We start from the raw sequence: 16,694 nt of genomic DNA, 5'->3' as shown, positions 1-16,694 counted from the left end.
AGACCACGGCAGGCGGATTAATTGTGGTCAGGAGTTCAAGACCAGCCCGGCCAATTTGGCGAAACCCAGTCTGTACTAAAAATACAAAACTTAGCTGGGCATGGTGGTGTGCGTCTGTAGTCCCAGCTACTTGGGAGGCTGAGGCAGGAGAATCACTTGAACCGGGGAGACAGAGGTTGCAGTGAGCCGAGATGGCGCCATTGAACTCCAGCCTGTGCAACAGAGCTAGACTCTGTCTCAAAATAAATAATGAAAGAAAGAAAATAAAGAAAATATACTTGTTATATTTACTACACAATGTATTAAAAATAGTTTTTTTATCCCTTTTTTATTTTTTTAAATATATTACTCTCTTTTCACCATTCCTATTCAATATCCTTTCATTTTAATTTTCTGGAAACAAGCATCTGGCCATTAGTACGTCCATTCCACCGTGGGCCTTTCCTGCGTAGTTCTCCACTCCCTCACCACACACTGAGAAGCGATGATTCAATGTGTGGTGCATCTTGTAATTGATGGCATAGTAGACATCTAGCACATCTACCCTATATCTCTATGAATTTATGTTGAGTGTACACTTAAATCCAGAGAATGATAAAGGCCTAGAGTGATGAATTTAGACTTTTGGGCCACTTGTCTCCTGGAAACTTTTGCAGATTCCCTAAAGGGTGACTAAACAGCTGAATAGCAGTTTTAATAGCCACATGGGACTAGGAGAATGGAGATTTGAATTCACCTTCTGTGTAGGAGGGGACCCGGTGAGCCATTTTGCTTTGGGTTGGGACCTTGCAGGTCTATGCCCTAAGGGTAAGCTGGACACAGTACACTGTACTGCCATATTGTTCAGGCTGGTCTCAAACTCCTGGGCTCAAGCAGTCCTCTGGCTTTCATCTCCCAAAGTGATGGGTTTACAGGTGTGAGCCACCATGCCTGGCCTAATTTTATTTTTTAAATTGACAGATAATAATTGTATATATTCATGGAGTACCTAGTGATGTTTTGACACAAGTAATGGAGAGTGACACACGTAATGGACGCAGGCCCTCCTGGGAGAAGCAGCACATCTTCAAATACTCTACAGCCATGAATTTGGATTGAGATGACCCTGAATTTCCAGTGCTCCAGATATCTAGGAGAATCAAATAAAAATTATCTTTTGAGGGAAATAGTATCCTAGACCTCAATTTATTTCAACAAACAATTTAGCCAATGTAGGATTTGTCTCACAATATAAAATAACTAGGTGCGTGAGGAGACAAGGCAAGTAGAATAAAATTCAGAAGAAACAATAGGTAATAGAAACTCCAGACATTAGGATTAGTAGATGCAGACTTTAAAATAACTATCCTTGACATGTTCGAAGATATAAAAGATGAGAAGGAGAATTTTGGCAGAGGGTGGAAACTGTAAAAATAACTAAATGGAAACTCTAGACATGAAAAATTCAGTGACTAAAATTAAGAAATTAATGGATAGACCTAATAGCTGATTAAAAAGAGCCAAAGAGGGCTGGGCATGGTGGTGCATGCCTGTAGTCCCAGCCACTTGGGAGGCTGAGGCAGGAGGCTCACTTGAGCCAAGGAGTTCAAAGTTTAAATACAGTCTAGACAACATAGTGAGACCTTGTCTCAAAAAGAAAGAAAAAAAAAGAAAAAAAAGAAAACAAAGAAAGAAGAGAGAGAAAGAAAGAAAGAAGGAAGGAAGGAGAAAGAAGAACGAAGAAGAAAGAGAGAGAGAAAGAAAGAAAAAAGAAAGAAAGAAAGAAAGAAAGAAAGAAAGAAAGAAAGAACAGAGAAAGAAAGGAAAGAAAGAAAGACTTTTTAAAAAAGAGCCAAAGAGAGGATTAGTGAACTGGAAAATATTTCAGAGGAGGATATCCAGAATCAATAATAGAGGGAAAAGGATGAAAAATTATACAACAAAGGGTAAAATACAAAGAAGATGCAATATAATTTGAATTATAAAAGGAGAAGAGAAAGAAAAAAGAAAATAGAAAAAAAGTAATATGAAAATGATCCACAATTGAAGAAAAACATCCAGACACAGACTCAAGAATCACTGCAAAGCTCAAGTAAGACAAATACAAAGAAGTTCACAGCTAGGCACATCATGGTAAGACTGGAAGAATCATATATGAAGAAAAGAATATTTTTTTTTTTTTTTTTTTTTTGAGGCAGAGTCTCGCTCTGTCGCCCGGACTGGAGTGCAGTGGCCAGATCTCAGCTCACTGCAAGCTCCGCCTCCCGGGTTTACGCCATTCTCCTGCCTCAGCCTCCCGAGTAGCTGGGACTACAGGCGCCGGCCACCTCGCCCGGCTAGTTTTTGTATTTTTAGTAGAGACGGGGTTTCACCGTGTTAGTCGGGATGGTCTCGATCTCCTGACCTCGTGATCCGCCCGTCTCGGCCTCCCAAAGTGCTGGGATTACAGGCTTGAGCCACCGCGCCCGGCCAGAATATTTTTAAAAATTAAAAATGCTGAGATTGTCTTTAAAGGAGGAACAATAAACTGACAATGAAAGCCCAAAGACTTTTGATACTTTGAAGGTACAGAAAGAAAATTACTGCTAACCTAGAATTTTATCCCCCAATGAAAAATATCTCCCAATAATAAAGGTGAAATAAAGAAATTTTCAGACAGATGAAACATGAGAGAATTCATTGCATCCAATCTGCACTTAAACAAGTGCTCTTCAGGCAGGAGGAAAATATTGCATGAGGAAGTCTAGAGAGGCAAAAAGGAATAAATGGAAGGAGTAAATATGTGGACCAATTGAAATTATGTAATTGTCTGAAGCAGTAATAGTAACACTGGATGCTAAAAAATGATTTATATAAGTGGAAAGTGTTTTAAGTGTATTCATATGTACTGTTTTAAGTATTTCAAGTTGTATTATTAGGGACAATAATAAAAGTAATATTACATTTCAATAAGTCAAAGAAGTTGTAACTTCTGGGTACCACTGAAGAAAATAGTGAAAGGATATTTAACTTCCAAATCAATACAGAGAAAAAAGAGAATACTCCCTCCAAAAATGAAGAAGAATAATTCAGATAATCCAAAGTGGGAAAAAAGAAAGAAGAGCAAAGGAAGAGATAATGGGCAGAACTAATAAAAAGCAGATTTAAATTAGACTGATGATTAAATTAAGTATAAGTAGACAAGAGGCTCCAATTAGAAAACAGAGATTGTGAGATGAACTTTTAAAAATTCAAGTATTTGCTGTTTAGAAAAGATATCCTTAAATAAATTATGGGAAAAAATTATAATGGAAATTATCATGTATTTAGAACTCAGTGATATTAAAAATATACATAACCAAACTCATGGGGTGCTGCCAAAACTGTAGAAGGAAATCTAAAACATTAAATGTTTGTTAGAAAAGGAAAAAAGCTGAAGGCTCATGAACTAAAGATCTAAAGAAATTTGAAGAACAACAAAATAAGAGAAAAAAGAGCAGAATTTTATGAAATAAAAACCAACATAATCTGGAAGAGATCAACAATATATTGCCTTTGAAACTCGAATTGATCCCTATTACTTCAACTGAAGCATCACCTGTATTTCTGAATTTAGACTTTTTTTTGCAGAAAATGTGTCCAGATTTATGCTTTTAGACAGAGCTCATGAATCAGAAAAATCTCTGCTGATTCGGAGCTGACAGCAGAAGAGAATTATTCCTTATTATTTTCAACCCGGAGTTCTCCTCACTCAGTGCCTTTTTTGTGTGTTTCAGAACAACCGTGTGTAGCAAAGGAAGTGGAGAACAGCAAATCATGAGAGCTGTTGACGTGAGAATTGAGAGCAACCCAGTTCCTGGTGGCACATACAGTGCCCTTTGTATTAAGGATGAAGGTCAGTGCCAGAGTCTTCCTAAAGGTGCTGGAGGGTGTGCTCTTGGGGGTTGCTGTATTAGGTTGGTTTCTCTAGAAGAAAACCTTGGAGTGAGGATTTACTAGACATGGTTTATCAGAAAGTCTTCCAAAGAAAAGCCAATAGTGCGGTAGGGAAGTGGACAAGACAGGGAAGGGGGTCAAGCATCGGTGCAATATTGAGCGAAATTCACAGTGGTGGTGGGGTGCCAGGTAACTTTGGCTCAATCACTCAGGAAACCCCTGGAGATAGTGTATGTATGTAACCCCAGTTTTTCCAATTGGGGTGAGGGAGCTGGAGTAGTTATACCACACCTGTCAGGCATGGGTGAAGGCTTGCTTTAGGAGATATAAATTCCCAGGTTCTTCTGTTTTTTGCGTGTGCACAGGCAAAAGGTTCCGGTAGCCTGAGTGCTACCTTCCAACAAAGAGGCAAAGGTGCCTACCAGGAGGCCTTGTGCATGGGATGGTAAAAGTGTCTAGAGAATATGGGCAGAGCCCTAGCAGCATCTGATATAGCTGCTGATGTTCAAAGCTTGCCCTCCAGTCTCTCTTCGTTTTGGACAGTACGCTAAAAAGAAAATAATATCTTTTTCCCAAAAAGGAAATGTATAGGATTTAGGAAACTGTTCACAGTAAGGAAAATTCAAATTCCTATTGGGAAATCAGCTGCGTGGTGAGGAGAAAATCATAAAGAAGCCTCAAGGGCAGCATTTTGTATGCACCAAATAAGTACACCTCTGTTATCAGAAACACATGTGGTTGAAAAAGGAATATTCGTGTGAATAGGGAGGGGGAAGCAAGCTTCTTACTAATCAGTCATAGAAACGAGCACAGGTTCTTCTTGGCTGCACATTGGACTCATCGGGGGGGTGTTAAAAAATACTGATGCCTCAGTGCCAGCGCTAAAGATTCTGATTTAAATGTTCTGGGTTTTTAAAAACTCCCCTGTGATTTCAATATGCAGCCCAGATTGAGAACTCCTTCTGTAATGCAGTGTTTCCCAGACTCCCCTGATAGTGTGAAATACCAGAAGAACTTGTTGAAAATACAAATCATCTGACTGCATCCCAGAAGCACCAAATCCTTATCTCCAAGAAAGGGGTCAGAGGAGTCGGTAAAAGTAAGAGTCATGGTGATCCCTAAGGGCCTTCTGCTCTGGGGTCCCTCTCTAGGAAGGGCTCTGCATCTGCTGGTTTCTATGGAAGGGTGTTGGGAGAGTCTCCTGTCATCACTGATCCAATCAAGCAACTGAGAGATGTGACTTGGTTTTCAAAAAATCCAGGGAGAGCAGTATCTGTGGTTTATTTTTTTTCTTAAAACACACACACACATACATACACACACACACACACACACAGACACACACACATTAGTACATTTTTAATTTTTATGTGTTTATTTTGAGACGCAGTCTTACTCTTGTCGCCCAGGCTGTAGTAGAATGGTGTGATCTCAGCTCACTGCAACCTCTGCCTTCCGGGTTCATGCGATTCTCCTGCTTCAGCCTCCTGAGTAGCTGGGATTACAGGTGTGTGCGCCACCATGCCTGGCTAATTTTTGAATTTTTATTAGAGACGGGGTTTCACCATGTTGGTCAGGCTGGTCTTGAACTCCTAACCTCAGGTGATCTGCCCACCTCGGCTTCCCAACATGCTGGGAGTACTGCGCCTGGCCCACATTAGTAAATTTAAATAATCTTTTAAATTCTAAACATAAACAGAGGGTCATATCCCTGAGGGAGACAGGACAGAGCCAGAAGAAAAACAGGACAACCTTTTTTCTTCAGTAATGTCAAAGAAATATGTAGGGCTTCTGAGTCTTATTTCTTTCTCCAATAAACAAGATATATTGGTTAGCTTTTGCTAGCTAACATATCACCCCAAAATGTAGTGGCTTAGAACAGCAACTATTTATTTAGCTTACAATTTTGTGAACCACCACTTTGGCTGCTTTTCTGCCAGTCTTGGTGGGACTTCTTCATAAGTCTGTGGTCAGCTGCTGTTAGCTAGGTATGCTTGCTTCTAGGAGTTGGCTGGCCTTTGGCTTGGGTGACAAGAGCAACTGAACCATGTGTTTCTCCTCACCCAAAAGGCCAACCTGGGCTTTCCACCTCACAGACCATCGAGCAAGTTATGTGTATGCAAGCGTGTGCCCCTTTTGCCCACAACTGTAGTGCATGAAGTCAGAGGTTGAGAACATCCATTCATGTCCTATAGGACACCAAAGTCAACGTCATGATAGTGACTCCAGATTTGAGTCATGGACAACTCAATATATATGATACATTACACTCAGAGGAACATACTGATTCAGTGATTCATTTTTTGCATATTCCTTCCAAAAATGTGTAACTGAATCTAATCACAAGGAAACATTAACTGAACTCAAATTGAAGAACATCCTACTCTTTTTTAAAAAATGTCAAGAATAAGAAAGGCTAAGCAACCGTTCTAGATTAAGATAGACCAAAAAGACTTGTCAATGAAATGCAATTCGTGATCCTGGATTGTATCCTGAACTAGGAAAAAATAGTTATAGTTGATGAAATTTGAATATGGATCATGAATTAAATAATAGTATTGTATCAACATTTAAATTTTCTGATTTGGATAACTGTACTGTAGTTATATAAGAAAATATCCTTGTTTTTAGAAATGCACACCAAGGTTTTTAGGGACAAAGGGACATCATATCTACAACTTACTCTCCAATGGTTCAAAAAAGAATTATAGATACACATATATACATATTCACATATATATGTATACACACATGTATGCATGTGTGTGTGTGTGGTATGGAGAGAGGAAGAGAGAGAAGAGAATGATAAAGCAAACGGGAAAATGAAAACACATTGGTGAACCTGCATAAAGGGTGGGTTCCTTGCTTTTATAATGTTTATATAACTTTGAAATTACATAAAAATTTAAAATCTCAAAAAGCTCAGGCCGTAGCCAGATGTAGTGGCGCATGCCTGTAATCCCAGCCACTCAGGAGGCGGAGGCATGAAAATCACTTTAACCCGGGAGGTGGAGGTTGCAGTGAGCTGAGATCACATCACTGCACTCCATCTTGGGTGACAGAGCAAGACTGTCTGAAGAAAGAAAAAAAAAAAAAAGAAAACCGAACAAACAAAAAAAGCAAAATGCTCAGGCTGGGCATGGTGGCTTATGCTTGTAGTCCCAACACTTTGGAGGATAACTTGAGCCCAGAAGTTTGAGACCAGCCTGGGCAACATAGCAAGATACGTATATATATGTATGTGGATATGTATATATGTGTGTATCTATAATTTTTTTGAACTGTTGGAGAATAAGTTGTACATATGATACCCCTTTGTCCCTAAAAACCATCCCTTCAAAAAGTAAAAAAATTCGCCAGGCATGGTGTCGCACCCTGTATTCCCAGCTACTCTGGAGGCTGAGGCGAGAGGATCTCTGGAATTCAGGGGTTTGAGGCTGCATTGAGCTATGATCATGCCACTGCACTCCAGCCTGAGCAACAGACTAAGTCCCTATGTCTCTCTCAAACAACAACAACAACAACAAATGGTCTACATACTCCTCCAAAAACAGCAAAAACAACAGCAGCAGACAAAAATAAACCTAAGACCCAAAATAACACTGAGTCATGGGGAGCCGGTTGGAGAGAGCCAGTGGAACTGGAGGGTGTGGAGACCCGGGCACACGGAGGGCACGCCGCCAGAAAGCTCGGCAGTGAACTGTCCAGATGTGTTCCAGAGGCAGAGTATCTATGTTGCTGTCGGCTTTTGGGCTTCCTGAGCTCATCATGGCCATGTGTGAGCCTAGCAGAATGGCAGGCTTTAGATGAGGCATGTACTGAAGCTCCCATGACACCTGTTGGCATGTGTGTGAAGACTGGATGCCATTTGAAAGGAGCAGGCATTATGTGTGGTTCATCACTGTTACAGTACTCGAGGGCCCTGCATCCCAGAGCAGCTCGCCCTAGCCTAGCCTGGGCAAGAGCTGCACAGGGCAAGGGTTACAGGGAAGACAGGAGCCTTGGTCCTGCTGGGCCTACTTGGTGAGGAAGCTTCAGGTGAGCCATGAAGAGGATGCAGGAATGCATGCGGAGATGGCATGAGGACTACAGGACTGTTCTCCTGGGGCCTAACAGAAAAGCAGGATGGATTCCCACAGTGACTCAGAGAGAGTTCTATCCCTGCCCCTCTGCCTTTTCTCCTTTAGAAAGAGCTTGTAAACGGTTCCTGCAAGGCCCTCCGCCCTTCTCAGCAGAGTTGCTGCTTTTCCTCAGTAGAGCCTTTGTTGACAGCACAGTCAACAAGGGAAATCTGTTTGCTCAAGGAAGGTGCAGTGCCTTGGCGGAAGCAGAGGAGAACAGGCTGTGCTGTGAGGTTCCCGTGTGAGTGTAGGTGAGGTCCAGCTCAGCAGATGCCCCCGTGCAGTGTTCCTCCAAAGCTTGCCTTTTTCCCAGTGATGCTGCATGGCGCTAAGCTGCTTCTCTTTGGCAAGACTGGAAGAATGAAGAGTGCTAATTCCAGAAACGGCAGACATGTGCCTCATAAAGAGCCCAGAAGGAAAACAGAGCCTGTGGAATGTTCAGGCAGCTTCCTCCTGTGTTTCTTTATAGAAATAAAGTTCATCGTGAATGTAGACTTTTCTCATTTTCCTTTCAGTATTTTTGTTTCACTGACAGTGAATTTCCAACCCTGTGGTGATCTCACTTAAACTAATAAGTGAAGTTATTTTTAACCAACTGGATTCTGATGAAATAAGCTGCCTCCACTTGGGTCTTCTGGCTTTACTTCTCTTGGCAGCTTGTCTGTGGGGTCTGCAGCTTGGGGTCTGGAGGCTTTGATTTTCCTCTGACCCTCTGATGCCCTGAAAGCCTCCACTGAGTGTATGCTTCTGTTTCTCCTGATCTAAGACAGGTCTGGCCTTGCTTCCCTCTTCCCAGCCCACTTCACCTTCTTAGTCCTGCATTCCTCCTCCCCTGCATACTTTATGATTGCCTCTATTGCCCTTAAAATCAGGAGTGAAATTATTCCCGTCCTTTATGTCATTAAGAAGAAAGCTGGATGCTCCCCTGTCTTGGTGAGTGATCAGGAATTTTTGAAAGTAGCTAATTTCCGGGACTGCCTGGAGAAGGCCCGGTGTCTCAGGAATAACTTTGGGGAAATTCTCCAGCTGTAATACCAGATTGGAACCAGTTAATTGCATTGGTTGGTACAGCTGATAGAGAACACTTAGTTCAGGGTCTCCCGGGGAAGTGTGAAAGCCTCTGAGCTCATTACCATGGACCTGCTGTCAGTCATTTATGTGTTCACTTATTTGTCCAGGGTCAGGCAAAGTTCAATGCTCAGACTTGTGGGTACTTCAGATAGATGATAGATAGATGATTAGATAGACAGATAGATAGATAGATAGATAACTCCTCCCCTCTGTCAAGGAGTTAACAGTGTATCAGGATAGGTAAGAGAGGAATATTTTTCCATGACACAAAGGAGAAAGGGTATTAGAGAGACTTCCTAAGCAGTGGCATTTGAGATGGATAAGTTGAGGGGATAATAGGTAGGGAAGAGAGGACAGGACATTGCGGACAGGAAGAACAGGGGTAGCAAGGGCTAGGAGTCTAAAGATCCCAATGGCTTTGGGAGACTAGCTGTGGGTGAGCCATTGTACTAGAGCTCTGGGAGAGTGGGCTGGGTCAGCACATCCTTGGGGCTTGAATAGTTGTTGGGCAAGGCTGAGGTGGCTGCAGAGGGCAGCCCAAATAATTCCCACACAGTAAGCAGTGATGCCCTCTCTCCTGCCACCCACACACCCAGGCCTGGGTGGGCATCAGGTCTTGTTTTCTCAGACCTGAGGTCTTCTGCTCCAAAAATGTGGGCTAGACCAGTCCTGATACACCAACAGCCAGTTTCCACGAGTGCCAAGTGTCTGGGCAGCCAGAGAAATGTTGCCAGTGGGTCTTTTGGCCCCAAAGGCAGATATCTCTGTGGTGTCTTTGTGGCCTGGGGCCATGGGCACCAACAACCCAGACAGACTTCTCCACTTCTGTGCTACTCAGAAGAACTGGGGCTGTACATCTGGACCTGGCGGTGTGGTCAGGGACTTGTGGTTTGGTTTTCTGGCGTGTGGTAAATGTGAGGAGTTCAAAGCCCTTCCTTGCAGACACATACATGTGTGCCCAGGGCTGGATGCGCCCAGGGACAGCTTTATTCTTTTTTTTTTTTTTTTTTTTGAGACGGAGTTTCGCTCTGTCGCCCAGGCTGGAGTGCAGTGGCCGGATCTCAGCTCACTGCAAGCTCCGCCTCCCGGGTTTACGCCATTCTCCTGCCTCAGCCTCCCGAGTAGCTGGGACTACAAGCACCCGCCACCTCGCCCGGCTAGTTTTTTGTATTTTTTAGTAGAGACAGGGTTTCACCGGGTTAGCCAGGATGGTCTCGATCTCCTGACCTTGTGATCCGCCCGTCTCAGCCTCCCAAAGTGCTGGGATTACAGGCTTGAGCCACCGCGCCCGGCGGGGACAGCTTTATTCTTAAGCCTCTGCCGATCCAGTGAGGGTCCACATGATCTGTGAGCATGGACTTGGAGATATCTGCCTACATGCTGTTCTACGGCAGCCTCTGGACCTGCAAGTGCCACTTAGTAACAGTCTGTTATTTGCCTTTTTAGAAAGGGCCTTTATGCTCTTCTTTCCAAGACAGGCTTTCTCATTGTTTTCAACAACGATAAGCTAAGAATTTTCAAAATTTTTTAGTTCTGGTTCCTTTTTGCTTATCAATTCCATCTTTAAGTCATTTATTTATTCTCAAATTTTACTGTAAGCAACAATAAAGGAGCCAGGCCAGTCCTTCAAAACTTTGCTTAGAGATTTCCTCAACCAAATATTCAATTTCGTGGCTTGCAAGTTCTACCTTCCGTAAAACCCTAGGACACAAACACAACTCAGCCAAGTTCTTTGCCATTTTATAACAAGCATTGCTTTTCTGCTGATATTCACCAACATGTTCCTCATTTCCATCTGAGATCTCATCAAAATGGCCTTTATTGTCCATCTTCCTACCAACATTCTGTCCAGAGTTATTTAGGTATTGTATAAGAAGATGGAGACTTTCTCTACAGCTCTCTTTTCCTTCTGGGCCCTCACCAGAATTGCCCTCAATGGTCCATTCATGGCAATGTAGTCTTTTTCTAGCATGCTTGACCTTGACATGGCTACCTAGCCTGGTCTCATCTCCTAGACCCGTAACACTAAGGCTGGAGGACTGGAAAATCCACAAGAGATGTGGTGCGCTGCAGAGGAAGCACCTAAAACATTCTAGCACCTCAAAACTTTTCTAGCTTCTACCTGTTAATTCCAAAGCTGAATCCACATTTTTAGGTATTTGTTACAGCAAACCCCCCACTTCCTGTTACCAATTTCTGTTTAGGCTGCTATTTAAAAATAACATAAACGGGGTAGCTACAAATGACAGAAATATATGTCTCACAGTTCTGGAGGCAGGGAAGTCCAAGATAAGGTACTGGCAGGTTCAGTGTCTGTGAGAACCCACTTCCCAGTTCACAGATAACTCTCTTCTTGTGGAGCCTTCACATGGCAGAAGGGGTGAGGCAGTTCTCTGAAGTCTCTTTCATAAGGGCACTAGTCCCATTCATGAAGTTTCCACCCTCATGGTCTGTCTTGCTCTGTCTTGTACTGCTATAACAGAATGCCTGAGACTAGCTGATTTATAATAAACAGAAACTTATTGGCTCCAAGTTCTGGAGGTTGATGAGTCCAATATCAAGGTGCCAGCATCTAGCAAGAGCCTTCTTTACGTGGCAGAAGGTGAGAGGAACCGAACTCACCCTTTTATAATGGTACCAGTTCCACCTAGGAGGGTGGAGCCCTCCTGGCTTAATCACCTATTAAAGGTCCACCTCTTCATACTGTTACAATGGCAATTAAATTTCAACAGTGAAGTTTGGAGGAGTCAAACATTCGAACTATAGCATGGCCTAATCGCCTCCTAAAAGTTCCACTTTCAAATAGCATCACGCTGGGGATTAGGTTTCAACATATGAATTTTGGGAAGACACAGACATTCAGTCTATAGCAGAGTGACAGCTATGACATGAAAAATCTTCTAAGACATGTTATGCAGGTCTCAGAATATGTATAGTATAATCCAATTTATTCTTTAAAAAACTTATTTTTGTGTATATGTGTAAACGTGTGTGTGTGTGTGTGTGAAATTTCCCCCCAAAGAAAAAAAGACATCTGAAGGAGAAACACCCTAGAAAGGGAGTAGCAGTGAGACTGAAGGGAGATGTTTATAGTTCATGCTCTATATTTTGTATATTTTGATTTTTTTAATAGTGCACATGCATTATTGCATTTCTTATGTAGCTTTAAAATATCTCCCTTCTATATGTCTGTTCTCAGCCTGTCTTTTATCTTTTATGTGGGTGTTCTTGAGGCCAGGGTCTGTGCTTAGAACTGGGCCTTCTTCAATATTTTGGGTGTGTCATGTTCACACTCCTGTGTCTGCTGACTGCAGTGTCCCAGCAGTGGGTAAAATACGGGTGATTCTTCCTAACTCCCTTTCCCCCAAGTAAAAAGTTTCCTCTGTAGTGCACCACATCTCTTGTGGATTTTCCAGTCCTCTGGCCCTGTTGTGGGTCTAGGAGATGAGACCAGGCTGCATAGCCATGTCAGACAGCAGGCAGGAAAGAGCTTGGTGTGTTTGAGAAAACAGTGAGCCTAGATAGTTTCAGGTGAGAGAGAGCGATCCAAGACCGGGCTGAACAGGTTGGGATAAGAGCTGGATATGCAGGGGTGAGAATATTGGATTGAATTTAGAACCGGTTCTCAGCTAGGATGCACTTTTTGAACATTTTCTGAAAATCGTTGTGGCTGCTAGTGGTGCAGTCCAGTAGATCAGGAACCCCCAAACTTGTCCTTTATGCAAATTCCTCCAAGCCCCATGTTTATGATAAGAAAGTGAATCAGAGCTAAACCAAGGTGTTCTCAAAGGAAACACCTGGAATAGGTTAGAACCATGGGCTCTATACCCAGAATACCTGGGCTTGAATCTTGGCTCTACCATTTACTTGCCTTGGGAATAGTATTAGAACCCATGACATAGAGCTGTCAAGAGGACAGAATAGGATAATACAAGTGAGCCACTTAGCCTAGTGCATAGCACAGAGTAACACCTCAATAAGTATGAGCTATGACTGTGATTAGTATCTAGCGCCACATAACTCTAACAACATAAAGCGATAATAATAGTATAGTTTATTCACCTTGATGTTATACTGTTTTCAATAAATCAACCCATAATTTCTTTCAAAATAATTCAGCAAAGTTTAATATGCATATATATATATATTTATTTATAATGTATACAGCTAATATGCATACAACCAAGTAATTCCATGCCTGGGTATTGATCCAGGAGAAGTGTATGACCACATAAAAATGCGTACACAAATGTTCTTAGCAATTTTATCATAAAAGCCCAAAACTGGAAGCGACCCAAATGTTCATCAACTGATAAATGGATCAAAATACGTGATCTATCCATACCATGGATTAGTATTTGGCGATAAAAAGAATGAAATATTAATACGTGCAAAAACATGGATGAAGCTCTATAACATTAAGCTAGATGAAAAAAGTCAAACACAAAATATACATACTATATTATTCCATTTGAATGAAATTCTAGAAAAGGTAAAACTACCAGTGAGATAAAGTAGCTTAATAGTTGCTTGGGGTAGTATGGAGCAGGGGAGGGTGTCTAGGGCCAAAGGCAAGTAGAATATGGTTTATGAGAATTGTTCTATACCTTGATTGTTGTGGTGGTGGTGGTTATACAATTGGATACATTTAGCAAAATTGACCAAGCTGTACGCTTAAGATTGATGAATTTTATTTATATAAATAATACCTTAAAACACACACAAAAAAGAAAAAAATTATCGAGCAGCTTTACAGTTATATTCTATAACTCCAATATTGTGTTTTTCCAGAGTGTTCCCACAAACGTTATCTCATTTAATCAGCGAGGCAATACTGTAGGCAGGGTGTTATCATTCTCTCTATTCAGATGAGGAAACTGAAGAACAGAGAGATTCGGTGCTTTGTCTCAAGTGACACAGCTCCTGGGAGATGCAGATGAGACCTCTCACCCATGCACCTTCCTATTCCTGTCCCCACCCATCCTAGTCCTGTGCAGCAAGTCTCAAGATCCAGCTAAACCTGATGCAAACATCTCCACCACTTTTTTTTGACCCTGAGGCTGCAGCTCTAACTGTGGGCTTTGCTTCGATTCTCAACCTCAGGAGGAAAATAGTAATAGCTAACACCTGCTATAGTACCCAGTGTTCACTCATTTAATCCTCACGACAACACTGCAGGAATGTACTATTATCCAAATTTTACAGATGAGTAACTGAGGCACAACAAAGTTAAGTAATTTGTCCAACGTAAGCAGGGGAGCAAGGACTCAAACCCAGACTGTATAGGCTTTTTGTTTTCTGAGATGCTCCTTTCTTCTTACTCTTGAATATCTTACCTTCACAGGCACTGCTGTTTGGGCCGGGATGTACGATGCTCATATTAGGGTGCCCTGCCTTCCAATTTGCTCAGTATTGTTCTTTCTTGTGCTGGTAATTATTAACCAGGATCCTACTCATTTTCAAAAGTGTCCTTATATGGATGTTAAACTATACGGTCAGCCTACCCTGTTGACTTAGAAGAAAACTTTCCCAGGGAGCCCTGCTTACCAAAAGTAGAGAGTGTGAGAATGGTAGCGTAGTTACATGTGGATCTGTGCTTTCCCCTGCTCTCTACAGACGTTCTTTTTTGTTAAAACGAAGATATCCTTACAGATCCAGAGACGCAGCCATTGTCTGTGTTAGGGCAAGGGGAACCTTTGTGTCAGGGAAAGGAGAACCTTCCAGCAAATCACCATCGCAAATTAAACTGATTCTTTGCTGCATTCATGGACCATAGCCCAACACCGATAATCCGTCAGTAATCCTCTGTGTTCCCAATTCTGCTGGCTTCTTCTCACCTTGAACCAAGCCTCCATCACTGACCATTATTGCTCTGTCAATAGTGGGCAAATACAGGCTCATATCTGGTTTTATCTTTTTATGAGCATTTTGTTTTTCCCCTTTTCATGGCCCCAGGTGGCATTCAATTCCAATTTAGCCATGGTGTGGTTGGCTTCATTTGGTTTAAGGACAATGGGTATTCAATTACCATCATTACTTGAAGATCTTTTCAGGGCCATGCAAAAGACCATCAGTCTCCAACTATTTATATGGGAAATGGAGCTTGTTTTTATTCAGGACCTTATTAAGTTTCAGGCATGTGGTAGGCACTGGGAAAGGCATAGGTTCATTTAATTCTAGTAACAACCCTATGAGATAAATGTCATTAGCTCCATTTTTACAGTTATAATAGATTTTTCTATTATAAATATGAATATGTGGTCATTTTAGTGGAAAGTATAAAGAAAATTAAGGTCTCTCATAATCAGTCTTCCCTAATATAAGTATTTTAGCATCAGTCTTTTGTGTTCCGGACATGGTTTATTTAGTTTACTAAATTGGGATTACATGAACAACATAAAAGATTGCATTCTGTTTTTTTTCTCATTTATATAGATATAGATTTATATCTCCCCATGACATTGAATATGCTTCAAAGGGTGACTCTTAATGGCTATAATAATCCACTATATGAATGTACTGTAAATTAAACATTCCCTGTTATTAGATGTTTTGGTAATTCCATGGATTTCACTGTAATAAATACCACAATTGAACATCTTCATGCATATATCTTTTTACTCATCTTCAATTACTTCAGGCTCTTTTTTTAGTTTCAATTTATCTAGAACTGTGAGCCAGCAATTGCATTAAGACCTTGTCTATTGTACACTGCCTCAGACCTTGTCAATTACCTGCACAACAGCCATTCCCTCCCCCATCCCCAAGCAATTTCTCTCCTCCCCAAGAGAGCTGGTTGTTAATATTTAATATTTATCAGCACATCACTGGTCAATTGTTGACTAAGCAAGCAGAGAAGAATTATAGGACAAGTGAAAGGAGTTTGCATTTCAGAAAGGAGGGAATTATTTTAAGGACTCAGAACAAATAAAACCACTTGCAGCTGTTTAGAAAGTGATTATTTATTGGGAGCCGTGGTGGCTCAGGCCGGTTGCCCTGGCACTCGGGGAGACAAGGCTACATGTTCAAGACTCAACCTGGTCAACATTGATTGAAAAAAAAAAGAAGACAGTGATTATTTATTGGTTTGTTTGTTTGTTTTGAGACAGAGTCTCACTCTGTCCCCCAGGCTGGAGTGCAGTGGCACAGTCTTGGGTCACTGCAACCTCCGCCTCCTGGGTTCAAGTGATTCCCCTGCCTTAGCCTCCCGGGTAGCTGGGACTACAGGTGCGCACCACCAGGCCCAGCTAATATTTAAATTTTTAGTAGAGACGGGGTCTCTACTAAAGACCATGTTGGCTAGACTGGTCTTGAATTTGTGACCTCAGGTGATCCACCCACCTCGGCCTCCCTAAGTGCTGGGATTACAAGCGTGAGCCACCGTGCCCAGCTGAAAGTGATTATTTATTCTTGCCTCTGAGCTAAACAAAGAAAAAAGAAAAAAAGAAAGTGATTATTTATTAATAATTCACATTTTCATCAAGCTTTTACTCCGTATCCCTTTAGCTACCATCCCATCTCTCTCCTCCCTTTCATAGCCCTCAAAATCCTGTGCACTCATGGTCTCCATTATCTCACCTTCCATCATTCCTTCTTCCAACCACTGCC

General features: G+C 41.8%; 1 protein-coding gene across 1 annotated transcript in view; it reads left to right on the top strand.

Moving 5' to 3' along the window:
- Nucleotides 1–16,694, top strand: part of SUSD5 (sushi domain containing 5) — a 67,857-nt gene that overhangs the window by 7,927 nt on the left and 43,236 nt on the right. Inside the window, exon 3 of the mRNA XM_033212917.1 lies at nucleotides 3,735–3,853. Coding sequence (XP_033068808.1) covers nucleotides 3,735–3,853 — 119 coding nt within the window. The remainder of the gene's footprint in view (nucleotides 1–3,734; nucleotides 3,854–16,694) is intronic.

This window comes from Trachypithecus francoisi, unplaced genomic scaffold (genome assembly GCF_009764315.1).
Source record: "Trachypithecus francoisi isolate TF-2019V2 unplaced genomic scaffold, Tfra_2.0 Lachesis_group0, whole genome shotgun sequence".
NCBI classification, from domain to species: Eukaryota; Metazoa; Chordata; class Mammalia; order Primates; family Cercopithecidae; genus Trachypithecus; species Trachypithecus francoisi.
Note: the sequence above shows the minus strand (reverse complement) of the source record. Positions and strands in the feature narration are given on the sequence as shown.